The sequence below is a fragment of the Argopecten irradians genome, chromosome 3, assembly GCF_041381155.1.
Source record: "Argopecten irradians isolate NY chromosome 3, Ai_NY, whole genome shotgun sequence".
Taxonomy (NCBI): domain Eukaryota; kingdom Metazoa; phylum Mollusca; class Bivalvia; order Pectinida; family Pectinidae; genus Argopecten; species Argopecten irradians.
The window spans coordinates 33,225,515-33,241,712 of record NC_091136.1 but is presented as its reverse complement, the minus strand read 5'-3'; the positions used below and the strand labels follow the sequence as shown (position 1 = coordinate 33,241,712).

At 34.8% G+C, this 16,198-nt stretch overlaps 1 protein-coding gene across 1 annotated transcript; it reads right to left on the bottom strand.

Annotated features, from left to right (window-relative positions):
- Positions 1–8,442: 8,442 nt before the first annotated feature.
- Positions 8,443–9,590, bottom strand: LOC138320013 (uncharacterized). Its single transcript, XM_069263109.1, has 3 exons — positions 9,456–9,590; positions 9,100–9,269; positions 8,443–8,908 (listed from the first exon to the last, which is right to left on the bottom strand). The coding sequence occupies exons 2-3, from the start codon at positions 9,219–9,221 to the stop codon at positions 8,590–8,592; spliced, it is 441 nt and encodes a 146-aa protein (XP_069119210.1). The 5' UTR covers positions 9,222–9,269; positions 9,456–9,590; the 3' UTR covers positions 8,443–8,589.
- Between the last annotated feature and the right edge of the window lie 6,608 nt (positions 9,591–16,198).

The following is a 16,198-nucleotide window of genomic DNA, read 5'->3' as shown; positions in this document are numbered from 1 at the left end:
TATCAGTCTTATGTTCTTATTTCAAATGAAATACGATGTATTCAGAAATGAAATAATTATGTACGGATAAGTTTTGAAGCAGAACAAACATATCTTGTCAACACTTTTGGAGTAACTTTTTTTCCCAGTATTTAATTCGTATCTGAAAGACATTGCTTATAAGGATCCAGTGTAATATTGATACGTCATTCTTTAAGTGAATAGTCTAAAGGCTAAAGTCTGGTTCTTATGGTATATATAAAAAAACCATTCCTGTCAAAATCTGAAATCTCCATGGAAGAAGATAACTTATATTATAGGAATCCTAAAATGTCCAATGTCCGTCTTGACATTTCCACACAACCTTGTTTTCAAAGAGATAGGCAAATTTAGTTTTACAACTGCTTAATTTACATGGGGGTTTTCCACTGGACAACATAGCAGAACTTTACTGTTGTTTTGATATACAAGCTAGGACGCATTTAGACCTCGGGCATTTGCAGACTAAAAAGATAATCTGATAGCATGTCTTATAAGTCAATGTAGTGTTGGCTACTTGGTCACATGACCTACGGCACCCCATTTCACTTTAAGCGATTAAAAAGCATATTTATTCGAATTAACATGTTACAAATTATACACAACCGTATTTCAGAAATGTTCATCTTTCATTTAACATATATATCATTCAATGCCAACACTTACACACAACTGGAGAAATCCGAGAAAACGTCATCAAATTTTATAATTTGTAGTATGTTGGAATAAATGTGCTTTTCATTCATTAAAGTGAAGTGGGGTGCCATAGGTCATGTGACCAAGTTGCAAGCCTTGACTTCAGAGAATATTACTCATTATTAAGACATCTATAGTAAAATCTTTATTAAAACAAAAATACATTAATTTTGTAGATCCAGTCCAGTGCAAATATGCCTTTAAAGATATGCTCTTAAAATATGTTTCTATACACAATACATGCATGAAATCATGTGGAGAGGGCATATATAAAATATTTTGAAATGAAAAGTTTGTGTGCCTGTCATTTAGACTGGTTTTCTTTGCCTGACTATTCACTTTAAAGGCGGGGTTAATTCAACTACCTATTGTAGTGTTAAAGGTCTATGTGAGATTTTTATCTATTTTGCTTTTTTAAAAAGGAATAAAGGGCCTAAAATGATAATTTATATTATTCTGGGTATATGTCGAGGGGTCCACTTGTATCCACCCTTTGAACATATTTTTGATTTAAAAATTTTTTCTTGCTAATGCAAAATACCATGGCCATGGTGAAATGACCCCCATCCGCTCCCTAATTATATCTTTTTAATTTACATTTAACTGCCTTACGATACAACAAAATCATATATCTGATGATTTCAGTGAATATTAAATGCTATTTGCAAAACCCTATGACTATGAGAACTTCGACTTAGAAGGGGAAGTTGGAAGGGGGGGGGGGGGGTTCAAAATACCATAGCCATGGTGAAATGACCCCCCCCCCTACCATCCCCACGCCAATTTTACTTTTTAATTCACATTTAATTGCCTTAAAATACACTAAAATCATATATACTTCGAATATTAAATGTTACATGTATTTGCAAAAACTATGACTATGAGAACTTCGACTTAGGAGGGGGGGGGGGGGGGGGTCAAAATACCTAGACATGGTGAAATGACCCCCACCCACCCACCCAACACCAATTATATCTTTTTAATTAACATTAAACTGCCTTAAGATACAATAAAATCATATATATTATGGTTTAAGTGAATATTAAATGTGATTTGCAAAGACTGTGACTATGAGAACTTCAACTTAGAAGGGGAAGGCGGAAGGGGGGGGGGGGGGTCAAAATACCTAGCCATGGTGAAATGACCCCCCCCCCCATCCCAACACCAATTAGATCTTTTTAATTCACATTAAACTGCCTTAAGATGCAATAAAATCATATATGTTATAATTTAGGTGAATATTAAATGTGGTTTGCAAAGACAATGATTATGAGAGCTTCAACTTAGAAGGGTGAAATGACACCACCAACCAACCCATCCCAACACCAATTATATCTTTTTAATTCACATTAACTGCCTTAAGATACAAAAAAATCATATATATTATGATTTTAGTGAAAATTAAATGTGAATGAAAAAACTATGACTATGAGAACTTCAATTTAGAAGGGGGAGGGGGGGGGGTCAAAATACCTAGCCATGGTGAAATGACCCCCCCCCCCCCCCCATCCCAACACCAATTATATCTTTTTAATTCACATTAAACTGCCTTAAGATACAATAAAATCATATATGTTATAATTTAGGTGAATATTAAATATGGTTTGCAAAGACTATGATTATGAGAACTTCAACTTAGAAGGGGAGGGGGTCAAAATATGTGGCTGTGGTATTTTCACACACATACACTCCTCCTTTACCTCCAACAAACTTCAAAACTATTGAAATCAAATTATCACAAAATTTCTATTGCACATTACGTATTGTAATCAGTAGTATGGATAGGCCAAATCAATTTGAAAATCATAGCCATGGCGATTTAAACACCCCTCCCCCCAAACTTTCTTAAAAACAAAATAATTTTCAGTTTTGTTAAGTACATATTATAGAAAGCCAAACTAATTACAAAATTTCAACTTTCCCTAGAAAAAGAAATTGTAAAGAGGTGGGTGGATCATTTCGCCATGGTATTTTGAAACCAACCCCCCCTCCAACATCTAAGCTGAAGTCCTCATAGTCCTAGTTTCTGTTAATAACATTAAATTTTAACTGAAATCATAATGTATATCATTGGAATGTAATCTATTTTGACACCCCCGCGTCTCTCATAGTCGTTTTATTATTTTAAAGTATCCTTTGATAAACAAGAGGCCCATGGGCCTTAACGGTCACCTGATTTTAAATATATAATGAAACAAATTAAAGACATATAAACACTATATACTGGGCCTTAAAGTTGGTCAGTGATTTATAAATTTGACTTTTTAGTCTATAAAGAGTATTTGCTTCCATCAAACCTGTGAGCTTAGAAGAAGAATTTTTTGAAATTTTAGTCATTTTGACCCTGTTTTGTCATGCCCCTCTAGTCATCCAGGGGGTCAGCAAGGACAGATATGGATGTTAAAATGCTATATCTCAGAATAATAATTCTAACCAAGTTTGACTCATTTCCTATGAAAATTGAGCAAAAGATGTTCATAAATACATTGTATGTTTTTCCTATGTAAACTATAGTAAAATTGACCCCTTCCCCAGGGGGAAACATGAGACCCCTAGGTCATATAATTCAAAATTTATCTTAACAGCTTAAGACCTTTCCATCTATAAAGAGTATTTGATTTTACCATTTCCAGAATTTCTGAATCTGAAATCGAATTTCCGAATTCTGAATCGGAGAGTACCTGGCCCGATACCAAACGGTGTCGGCTTATTCCAGGTTTTCGAGTACTACTAAGTCGCCTCTGGCCATAAACCAGACATCTATCTGCATAATGCTCTAAGTCTGCCAGGGTCAGAGTACTCGGACATCTATCTGGTAATAATCGCCTATCTTTTATAAAGTCTGGATATTTGGTTATTTCCAAGGGTCAGAGTAAAAAAACTTTTGTAAAATGTAATGGGTAGGCTGTTGTTTGAAACATAAGTAAAAGTGGAAAAAATTATAATTCAACACTTTGATCAAAGTTTTTGTTGTTATTTAATATACCTGGTATACGATAATCTTTGTTTGTTTGATTGATTTTTTGCCGAAATGCTCGAACGTCGGTGAAGACACCCCTGAGATATTTCGCCGAGACGAAGCACAAGCTCGTCTTGATACGGAGAGAACAGTTTTTATTTTTTAAAGTTACCATGGAATATCAAAGTTATATGCAGTGAGAAATTGTACAATACTATCTTTTTTGGATTATATCTTTCGATCGAGCCTACTGCGTATGCATCGTAAAATACTAAGTTGCATGGAATCATAGACACCTCGGCACTTGGTAATCTCGGCACTTTTAATTTCGGCATTTGGAGTGTTCGGCACTTTTGAAGAGAGTTCGGCACTTTTGAAGAGAGTTCGGCACTTATTTTTTATTAAACATTATATAGTCTATTGATATACGAAAATAACGATTATTCTCCGTGAATGTATAATTTTCATTGGATTTTGGGAAATAGGTCATGCTAAAGGGGAATAACTCGTGTGTGCAGATGCACTGCAGCTGTGACGATCGGTGTAAATTATTTAAAAAAACGGGTTTTCATATTTAATTCATATTACTCTATATATGACTACACTAATTGTAATCAAAATGTTGTTGATGTATCTAGCGAATGTCCATATTTCTCCGTTGTTTACTTAGTTTTCGCGAAATACATTTTTATTTTTTGTTCGTCGTCCTTTCTAAGACTACCTACTGGAATAACGGTTTGACTGCCGATACGATATGATATTTCTATTCTTTAAATAGTGTTTTTAAGAATATCTTTATTAGAAGCCATGGTTACAAAAATATCACTTGTTATTATCAGAAACATATAGGCCTAAAAATGTCGAAAATTGGACGACAATATAGACACTCGCTATCGTAGATTTTAATTAACATACAGATGCCAGACATAAACAGGTATTGAGAACCAACTATTTTTACCTATATGCTTGTAGTATGTTATATTTAATATATTTTGAGTAATTTTCGATCATTTTTCTGTTATTTCCATGATAAGATAAAAATGTGACGTTTCTCAATATGCTTTTGTCTGGTTGATGTATCCCAATATATTTACAAGAAATAGTTCTGTTGTGAGAACATGTATTGATTACAAAATGAAAACATACCACATCAAAATCAGTATCAAATTCTTTTATTACTTTCTTTTAGCACAATGTAACACCCTTATAATGATACCATATCGTCATCTTAACATCACACTGTAGACTTTTAGTGTTAACTTAATCCATTTATGGTGTTTTTAAAGTGTAACTTAACACCAATATCGGTGTAAAAAAACGGTAACACCGTTTCTGGTGTAAAGTTAATCCAAACAATGAAAAGTGTATTGTTTACCCAAATTTGGTGTAACTTCAATCCAAAGTTGGTGTAAGTGTGCAACGTTACACCAAAATGGTGTTACTTTACACCAAATTCTCACTTGAAAGTGTAACGTTACACCCCAGTGGTGTTACTTTACACCAACTTTTCACCTGAAAGGCTAACCTTACACCACATCGGTGTTTCTTTACACCAGATCTCCTTTTGAAGTGTTACCTTACACCACAGTGGTGTTACTTTACACCAGATCCTAACTTGAAAGTGTAATCTTACACCGCAGTGGGGTTACTTTACACCAAAGTCTAATTTGAAAGGGTAACCTTACACCACAGTGGTGTTACTTTACACCAAATCATAACTTGAAAGGGTAACCTTACACCACAGCGGTGTTACTTTACACCAGATCTTCGTTTGAAGTGTTACCTTACACCACAGTGGTGTTACTTTACACCAAATTCTTACTTGAAAGGGTAACCTTACACCACAGTGGTGTAACTATACACCAAAGCGCAATATGAAAGGGTAACCTTACACCACAGTGGTGTTACTTTACACCAGAACTTCGTTTGAAGTGTTACCTTACACCACAGTGGTGTAACTTTACACCAAAGCGCAATATGAAAGGGTAACCTTACACCACAGTGGTGTTATTTTACACCAAATCCTAACTTGAAAGGGTAACCTTACACCTCAGCGGTGTTACTTTACACCAGAACTTCGTTTGAAGTGTTATCTTACACCACAGTGGTGTAACTTTACACCAAAGCGCAATATGAAAGGGTAACCTTACACCACAGTGGTGTTACTTTACACCAAATCCTAACTTGAAAGGGTAACCTTACACCTCAGCGGTGTTACTTTACACCAGATCATTGTTTGAAGAGTTACCTTACATCACAATGGTGTTACTTTACACCAAACCATCGCATGAAGTGATACAACATTACATCAAAGGCCTAAGGGATTTATTTAGGGCGTGCTCTGTACAAAATGGCGGCCAGCTCAAAGATCATTTGACAGAGAGGGGATAACAAGTTGCCGACCAGTTAAATTTATCGCCTCTCGAGACCGACGATTACGAAGAAACATTTCGGAATAGGAGGACGATGGATGTTGATGCCGGATGTTTTTACGATATCAAGTTGCAATTAAGTCGCAGCTACCCGATATCGGGTTTGGATATATTTTTGTGGATCATTGTGGTTGAGGTCAAGACCGGATCAGGCACTATAAAGATGACAATGCATTTAAACTTTTCCAACAGAACCACATCAGTAATGTCGTGTATCACCAGCAGCACGGTCATATTAAGCCAAGTGTATACCTGAGAGACGACAGAACGGGGAGTCATTGTTTGATACTTATGGGAACTAAAGGCTTTATCAACTCTGGTGATTGTACATATGTTGCGTAAGTAATTAGAACCCTTTTTTAATGGTATCTACATGTACAATTTATCTCCCCACATATAATATTAATGTACATGTTACATACAACGTACAGTCACTCAGTGGCCATAATGATTTAATTAAGTACGCAAGTGAATATTTTTCTGTATATTATTAGTAATTTTACATATTTTTAATTGTTATTCCTAAAGTAATTTTACAATCAATCGTAACAAGATTTTATGTACTGACTAAGGACATTTTTGCACCCTATATATATTATCTAAAATACATTCCGTGCCATATTTATCGGTAAATCGATCCTAAGTGTAGACATGTAATTTTTATGAAGACATTTTACTATAGACAGAGAAGGAAATGGCGGTGTCATTAAACGTTATTTTGATGTAATCGTTCACAACTCACACATATTGCAACGGAAGAACATGTACATTATTTCAAAATAAGCTTTAGATAAGTGGTTTTTATGTTGTCAACTTTGAAGTTTTTATGGTTGCATAGAGGAGTTTTAAAAAATGTAGAATTACTAATAAAATATAGTATTTAGAATCGCTTGCGTACTGTATTATGGGCACTGACAAAGGCAGTACTTTAGGTTTTGATTTTTAATACATATACAGCGATGTAATGTACAAACATGAAAACCGTTGACTGTATACTATACAAACCCATTCTCATTTGTACATGTATTAGAATGTATAAAAGTATACATGTACTGTACACGTAAAGGTTTCCATAATGAACAAATTAATCAAATGCAGGTACTTTGTACTATGACTCTCTAATGAATTTACATATTTTTTTTTTAAATCTACACAATCAATAAATAACAAGAATTTCGGAACCATATACACTTGACAAACAGGAATATACAATGTATTTCATAGCTTAAAGTTTGCAACGACATAATGATATAAATAGAATGATCTCTTTGTTGTTTTATAGCTATTCGTATACCCTGAATAGGAATTTATAGACTCTTTAATTTTAACATATATAATTATATAAAGTTAGTCCATTAAATTTGTTTCATTAAATTAGTGATAAATTTTCAGAAGAACAAGATGCTTTGTGGTTTGTTTTGTATTTTTTTTCAGGGTGAAGATGGTGCTATAAACACACGTGTACAGGAACCACCAATTTGGGAAGACGGTTAACCGATCTTGGATGAAGGTTACTCCAATGTGGGAAGAAGGAATGCACCGATTTGGGATAAACGTTACACCAATCTTAGATGAAGGTAACACCAATTTGGAAGGAAGGTTACACCGATATTGGATGAAGGTTACACCAATTTAGGATGAAGGTTACACCGATCCTGGATGAAGGTTACACCTATTTTGGATGAAGGTTACACCAATTTAGGATGAAGGTTACACCGATCCTAGATGAAGGTTACACCTATTTTGGATGAAGGTTACACCAATTTGGGATGAAGGTTAAACCAATTTTGGATGAAAGTTACACCAAGTCGGGATGAGGTTACACCGATCCTGGATGAAGGTTACACCAATTGAGGATGAAGGTTACACCTATATTGGATGAAGGTTACACCAATTTTGGATGAAGGTTACACCAATTTGGGATGAGGTTACACCGATCCTGGATGAGGTTACACCTTTTTTGGATGAAGGCTACACCAATTTAGGAAAAAGGTTACACCTATTTTGGATGAAGGTTACACCTATCCTGGATTAAGTTTACACCAAAAAAGGTGGCACCACAGCTGCCTCCTTTTTTGGTGTAACGTTACACCAAATTTTTAGGATTAAGGTTACACCAAAAAAGGTGGCACCACAGCTGCCTCCTTTTTTGGTGTAACTTAACACCACTGGTGTAACTTTACACCATCGGTGTAACCTAAAAATTTGGTGTAACGTTGCACCAAAAAAGGAGGCAGCTGTGGTGCCACCTTTTTTGGTGTAACTTAACACTCAAAAGTTTACAGTGCATATTCATCATATAATCAATAATCTTATCAATATATTATCATCTAATCAATATATCATCATCTAAACAATATGTCATCTAATCAATATATCGCCATTATCACCAGTATAATTAGCACCATATCATCAATCATCATCTAATCACTGCTTCATTGTCACGTACATCATCATATGTCACATCACCACTGTCACATCACACTAGAGTAAAAACGAACACTCTCGCAAAAGTCTGCTGGTTGAAATCTCCTGGCGTTGGTATGACTTCCACAAGCGGAACACTTTGATCTGTCCATCCGTGGTCCTCCGTCTCTGGTACCTCTTCAGTTTTCCCTCCGATACCAGTCGCACCTGCAGCGGAATGGCGCTGGCCTCCTTGAAGAGTTCCTGAATGAGGAGGTAGAATGGGACCTGGCCACGCGTGGTACATCTGGAGTTCAGTCTGTTGTGCCACCCCTCAACATCGTTATTTGTCCGGATGGCCTTCCCAAACACACTCCACTCAGATACTGTGAAGACCCTGAAAATATATATACATATAGTTAATATAATCAAATCTAATGAAAAAGTGACATTAACATAGACTTTTTTCTTTTCCTGATATCTGAAGCCTTCAAATCAATAAGATTCATTGCATAGTAAGATTTAAAAAACAGTATGAGCTTGCTATAAAATAAAGTGATTTATCTGCTTAATGATGTTTAAACGTACCTGCTATGTATCCATGTGTTGAACACATAGTCCATAAATGCCTGGATCTCTGGAACGGCGTTGTTGTCAAGCTTCTCGAAGGCTGGCCTGATCTGCTCTGGGGGCAAGAAGTTTAACGCCATAACCTGTCGCAGAAACGAAAACACGCTGTTGCGCTCGTTGTATGCTCTCTGAAAAAGAAAAGAATATGTTTATTTCTCATGTATAATCAGAACGATTGCATTATAACTTGACTGAATGGATCATACTATAACAGGAAAGAAGGAGCATCTTTATATTTGAATTGCAATAGTAATACGTTACGCAATATATACCTCATAATCAAAATCATAAAAGATTAATATTTGTTTGGTTACCTGTAATCCCAGCTCTTGAATTTTCCGAAAGAGGGCCTGTGACCAATGGAAAGCGCATCCCTGGATTGTGTACTGGTCGCGGCCGCCAAAGCGTTCCCGGATGGCCTGCCAAACCGCAGCCTCAAAGTCCACCACAAAGCTCTCCAAGTTGATGGATTCTGGTAGACGTCTGTCAATCGCCCTGAGGACCTAAATCTTTAAGAAGATATACATTTTATTTAGAAAAGTATCCAATATTTGAATGATTATTGATATTAAATATTAATTGAATATATGTATATATTTACATGTATTATATATCATCTTGCATGTGTTTATATCATCATATGAAAAAAGTTAATGGTATTCATATATATAATTAGAATGAAATACAATCGCTAAGTATATTTGGACATATATGATTATCAAATTAAATACAATCGCTAAGTACATTTAGGCACATATATATAATTAGAATGAAATACAATCGCTAAGTACATTTAGGCACATATATATAATTAGAATGAAATACAATCGCTAAGTACATTTAGGCACATATATATAATTAGAATGAAATACAATCGCTAAGTATATTTGGACATATATGATTATCAAATTAAATACAATCGCTAAGTATATTTGGACATATATGATTATCAAATTAAATACAATCGCTAAGTACATTTAGGCACATATATATAATTAGAATGAAATACAATCGCTAAGTATATTTGGACATATATGATTATCAAATTAAATACAATCGCTAAGTACATTTAGGCACATATATATAATTAGAATGAAATACAATCGCTAAGTACATTTGGACATATATGATTATCAAATTAAATACAATCGCTAAGTACATTTAGGCACATATATAATTATCAAATTAAATACAATCATTAAGTACATTTGGACATATATGATTATCAAATTAAATACAATCGCTAAGTACATTTGGACATATATGATTATCAAATTAAATACAATCGCTAAGTACATTTAGGCACATATATATAATTAGAATGAAATACAATCGCTAAGTATATTTGGACATATATGATTATCAAATTAAATACAATCGCTAAGTACATTTAGGCACATATATATAATTAGAATGAAATACAATCGCTAAGTATATTTAGGCACATATATGATTATCAAATTAAATACAATCGCTAAGTACATTTAGGCATATATATATAATTAAAATTAAATACGAACGCTAAGTACAAAATACGATCGCTAATTAGTACATAGGGGCATATATAATTATCAAATTACATACAATCGCTAAGTATATCGGGACATATATGGTGATCAAATTAAATACCACCACTAAGTACATTTGGAGATTTAGTTCATAGTTATTTAGTTATTTAATTAATATGGTACTTACCAGAATTGCACGTTCTGTGTTGCCATCTTGAGCAGCTGTCGCACTGCAGTCCTTCCTGTCGCGGTCGTACTGTTCGCGAGCACGATACACAATCCGAAGCAGAGTCATCCATAGCTAAGAATACGTCTAGTACCATGACAAAAATCATCCTAATTTATAGATGTTGTTTTCTATTTTGATTTACTCCAATTTTGATTGGTTGCACAGAATTTCTTTGAAGCATCACTAACTGTACATAATATGTTGTAATACCAAAATTGTTTGTTTTCTTAACAATCATCAAACGGAATAAAAGTATGTATTACTACTACATCGTTTGGCGTATGGCTTCATTGTTTTTTTAAACAACTGCACCACCTGTGGGCTTACGTGATTACAAGATACATATGTACAAAAGCGCTGGTATATAATTAACGTCTGTATCCACAAACATGCTTACACTTGCTTATATATATATCTATAAATGTGCATTTTAAAGTAAACAGAATTGGCGGCATTTTGACTTCAATTGCAAATCTATTTACGTAGTGCTAACAAATTAAACAATGACGACAAAGCTGTATCAACATAATGTTTTATTAGTCTTCAATTTTGCAACAAAAAGAAGCCGAAATAAAAATACCGAAAAGTGCCGAGGTCTCCAAGTGCCGAGATGTCCTGATACCGTTGCATGAACAATCACGAGAACTGCAGGTACATGTAGGCCTACATGTATACAGTCGATGTCGGGAACAGATCCGATTTGATGCATACATCTCAAATATATAAAAAAAAATGATTGCTATTTCCGAAACTTTTTGGACTAAAGATAGTTTATGTGAATGTTTAAGTCTTCAAAGATCGCTTCTTTATAATGAATAAGAAAAAAAAAACACGAAAAAATCACGATAACTGCTCGCAACCCAGTACCGCGGTTTCATCCGTTTTCGACGGCGAAAGACCAAAATTGATTTTTCACACACAATGTCAAACATATTCAATTCAAATAATTAATTATATGTTTCTGCAATATTTCATGAATTTCGACGGAGAGGCATTCTATCTACAAACGCTGTAAGATTTACATTGTAGCCTAGGCCTACCGTTTCTTTTTCTTTTTGTCAAAGTGACGTTTAAATAATGAAATGTTTCAAGATAAACTTTCACTATTATTTTAAACTATGTTATGCTGTATATGAGTGTAAATTGCCACCATAATACCACAAATGAATTTTCCTTTAAAACGTCAGCTTGTAAGGTCGAATCACCCGGGCTCATAGAGGACTAAAAAGTGACGCCATTGGAATTTTAGGGATAAAATCGTAAAATTTAGAAAGGGTGTCAGAACGCTTGGTTTCAACCGAAATTAACACCGTAGTGATAAAGACCTTCCAAATGATTTTTTGCATCGGGGAAACAGGGACATAAAAAGTTGATTTTTTCAAAAAGTATGAAAAACAAAATACATTAATCACATTAATTTTGCTGGAACACTAAAAAATTCATTCTGATTTTGGAACAGCTAGAATTACGAAGATACCTCTAACAGTATTTTTATTATTATTATCATATATTATGTAAGTTAATACTTACAAGCTAACCGATATTTACATAATATACAATTCATTTTTCGCAATTTTCAGTCATGTGGACATGACGTACATAGCAATTATTTTACATGATGAATAATTTGCGTGCCCCTGTGCTTGGGCTGAGGTGACCAATATTATTACATTTCACGGTCCCGGAATAGCAGTTGAGATGGGTTGTTTTTATCTTGTACACACGTTCCTTCCACATATTCATAATTCTAAATATAACTGTCGAAGACAGATATATCTGGATCAAATTATCGATGAAAAGTTACATAATACATATGTATGCGGTGATTGTAATGCTCGCACAGCAAGTGAACAAGATGTAATTCTTTCCGATTCTGATCAATATTTACCATTGCACGACTCCTATAAAATTGATAACGCTCTATTTACTAGAAAAAGTTGTGATGAGGTGCTAGACCAGAGAGGCAAAAATTTATTAGATTTTTGTATAACAAATCAGATAAGAATTGTGAATGGCAGATGTTTGGGCGACGCATTTGGAAAATTTACATGTTTTAACTTTCATGGTTCCAGTGTTGTTGATTATCTTCTGGCAGACGAAAACATACTGAACCAAGTATTATCCTTCCAAGTCTCAGATTTCCTTGCCACACTGTCCGACTGCCTGTGTATGTTATCCTGGAAGATACTAGCTAAATTTACTAATCATAGTCACCACTCTACACACGAGAAAGATGCAATTTTTAAATCAGGTTTCAAGTGGGACAAAACCTCATCTGATAAATTTATTAACGCCATATCTTCCAATGAAATTAGGAAAACCCTACACGGACTGGCAACCTCATCATCTACTAAACTTGATAGCGACAATGGTATTGACTGTGCCGTTTCTCAATTAACCAATTGTATTATGACAGCGGCCGAGGCTTCACTTAAACCAACCTGTAGGAGGCAAACCACCTCTAAAAAGGGAAAAACCTAAGAGCAAAAAATGGTTTGATGACGACCTCAGAGTAATGAGAAGAAGGGTAATAGATACTGGTATATTATACTCTAAAAATCATAAAGACCCCATTATCAAAGGGCGATACTACAACAAAGCTAGGAAACAGAAATTCAGATCCTATAAACAAAATATTCTGAATCAACTGGATGCTCTGTCATCATCTAACCCTAAGCTTTATTGGAGCTTAATAAATGACCTTAAAGAAAATTATCAGACCTCTAATTTAGATCCCTCCATTGACAAGGATCAATGTGCCAAACACTTTCAAAAATTAGATAAACCCTGTTTCTCATTCCAAAGAAAGATTCAAGAACTAGAAAACCTGCTAGTCGATAAAGAAAATCAGTCCCTTAAAGGGCCAGAAACTCTTGATAAAACAATTACACTTAAAGAAATTAGTTCCGCAATTTCGAAACTTAAATCTAGCAAATCGGCTGGTCTTGACATGATATCAAATGAGATGTTGAAGTATGGCCAAGGTCAGTTGCTTCTTTCAACGGGTTTTTATCCACCCTCTTGGTGTGAGGGCTACATAACGTCCATTTGTAAATCAAACGATACCACCGACCCCAATAATCATAAAGGGATCACCATTACTTGTTCCCTAGGGAAATTATTCAACAGCATTCTAAACAACAGACTCGAAAACTTTCTACAAGAAAATAACACCAAATAGGGTTCACAAAAAAGCCAGGACAACTGACCATATGTTCATACTTAAGACGATTATCGATAAATACTGTAAAGTCAGCAAACAACACATCTATGCATTTTTTGTTGATTTTCGCAAAGCATTTGACAGCGTTATACATAGTGGACTTCAATTAAAACTACAGAACCTCGGTCTCAGTAACAACTTATACATAGTAAGTCACGAGTGAAGGAAGGCAACATTTTAACCGACTTGTAAACTAGGTGTCCGACAGGGAATTAATTTTAGTCCTAACCTGTTCAAAATATTTCTAAATGATCTACCTAAATATTTGGAAGACTCTCAAGATCCAGTCTATCTTCAGTCTTCATCTCTTAATTGTCTGATGTACGCAGATGATGTTGTCCTTCTTTCAGCCTCAGCTGCAGACCTCCAGAAGAAACTCGATCTTTTAAATTCATAATGTACAGACTGGTGTCTTAATGTGAATATTCAAAAAACCAAAGTGGTTGTATTCAATCATTCGGGTCGTCTGATCAAATTACCTTTCTCATTCCAGAACAATACAATTGAATGTGTCCATACTTATAAATACTTAGGATTGATCTTCTCTGCCTCTGGCACTTTTTCAGCAGCCAGTAAAGAATGTTGTAATAAAGCCCGGAAAGCATACTTCAAACTCCGTGAAGACTTCTTATCATTTAATCCTTCAGTAAAAACAAGTCTCAATGTGTTCGACCATACAATCAATCCGATTTTGCTATAAGGTTCTGAAATTTGCTATAAGGTTCTGAAATTTGGGACTGTTTTGATACGAATGCACCAAGATTTAAAAGAAAATCGCCTACTCTAGATGATATCTACAACAATTGGGAAAGCGAGCTTCTGCATTTAAAACTTTGCAAATTTCTCCTTGGTATACACAAAAAAAGTACGAACTTCGCTGTACGATCGGAGCTTGGACGCTTTCCGATCCATTTTAATATAATCAAGGGGATGGGCATGTACTGCTTTCATCTTGAACATACAGCGCACCAATTTCCCCTGCTACATGAGGCTGTATTATGCTCTAAATTATTATGTGAAAACGGTAAATCTTCATGGTTCAGTTGAATCAATTCTATCTTTTCAATGACTAACACAAATAAGAGCATAATCAATAAATCTGAATATCAATTCAAACGCGTCTTCGTGAACATTATATTAAAATGTGGCACACAACGCGCGGTAATGTTGATGGATGGCAAGCTCTCAACTTATTGTAATTTAAAAAATAACTTTGGTACAGAACAATATCTCTCATCTCTATCCAATTTCAATTCGAGACGATCTCTCACTAAACTCCACATTTCCGCTCATAGACTGATGTTAGAAGCTGGACGTTATTTAAAGATACCTCGGGACGAAAGGCATTGTAAAAATTGTAATGACGGACATGTAGAGGACGAAGTCCATTTTCTATTTGCCTGTGATAAATATAATGCACAACGTCAATGTATGCCATGATGTATGTCCAATTTTTTTACACTTAGATTCACTTAAAGTGAATAGTCGGGCAAAGAAAACCAGTCTTAATGCGTTCATTGGCCTTCCAAAAGTTCTCACATATTAATACGACAGTCAAGTTCTGCTTACGTTTCCCAGTTCTGACCATTGAAATAACGAAAAGTTGAAAGCATTGAAAGCGAGGCTGCGTGGAAATGTAACCACGGACATAGTCAGCCGGGAGGACGTTTTAGGATTCTTATACTTTAAATTAATTTCTTCGTACGCAGACAGATTTTGACGAGAGATTTTATTTTTCTATTTCATAAGAAATTATACTGGATACATTCACACCATTTTTACCGACTTTAGCCATCCTTGCCCGACTGTTCACTTTAACCATTTTATATGGCTCATGAACAACGAAAACATGAGTATCCTCGTGCCTCTGTCTGATTTTATTTCACAGAACCTTCCCCGGTAATTATGTAACTCAATTTCCCACTGAAACGACACAGCCACTTCTTGTTGTCGCTAACAGTTAGGAAGCTAACTATCAAATTGTATACATTTTAACTATCTATCTCCTTTTTGTTGTATATCTACTATTATATAACCTTTATAGTTATCTAGTTATGAATCTCTAGTCATATAAGTGCGTTTTCACTTTAAAAGTTG

Coding starts and splice junctions, on each gene's coding strand:
- LOC138320013 (XM_069263109.1), bottom strand. CDS start 9,221: ATGGCGTTAAACTTCTTGCCCCCAGAGCAGATCAGGCCAGCCTTCGAG. Junction 8,909..9,099: donor AACACATGGATACATAGCAG/GTACGTTTAAAC, acceptor ATATATTTTCAG/GGTCTTCACAGTATCTGAGT.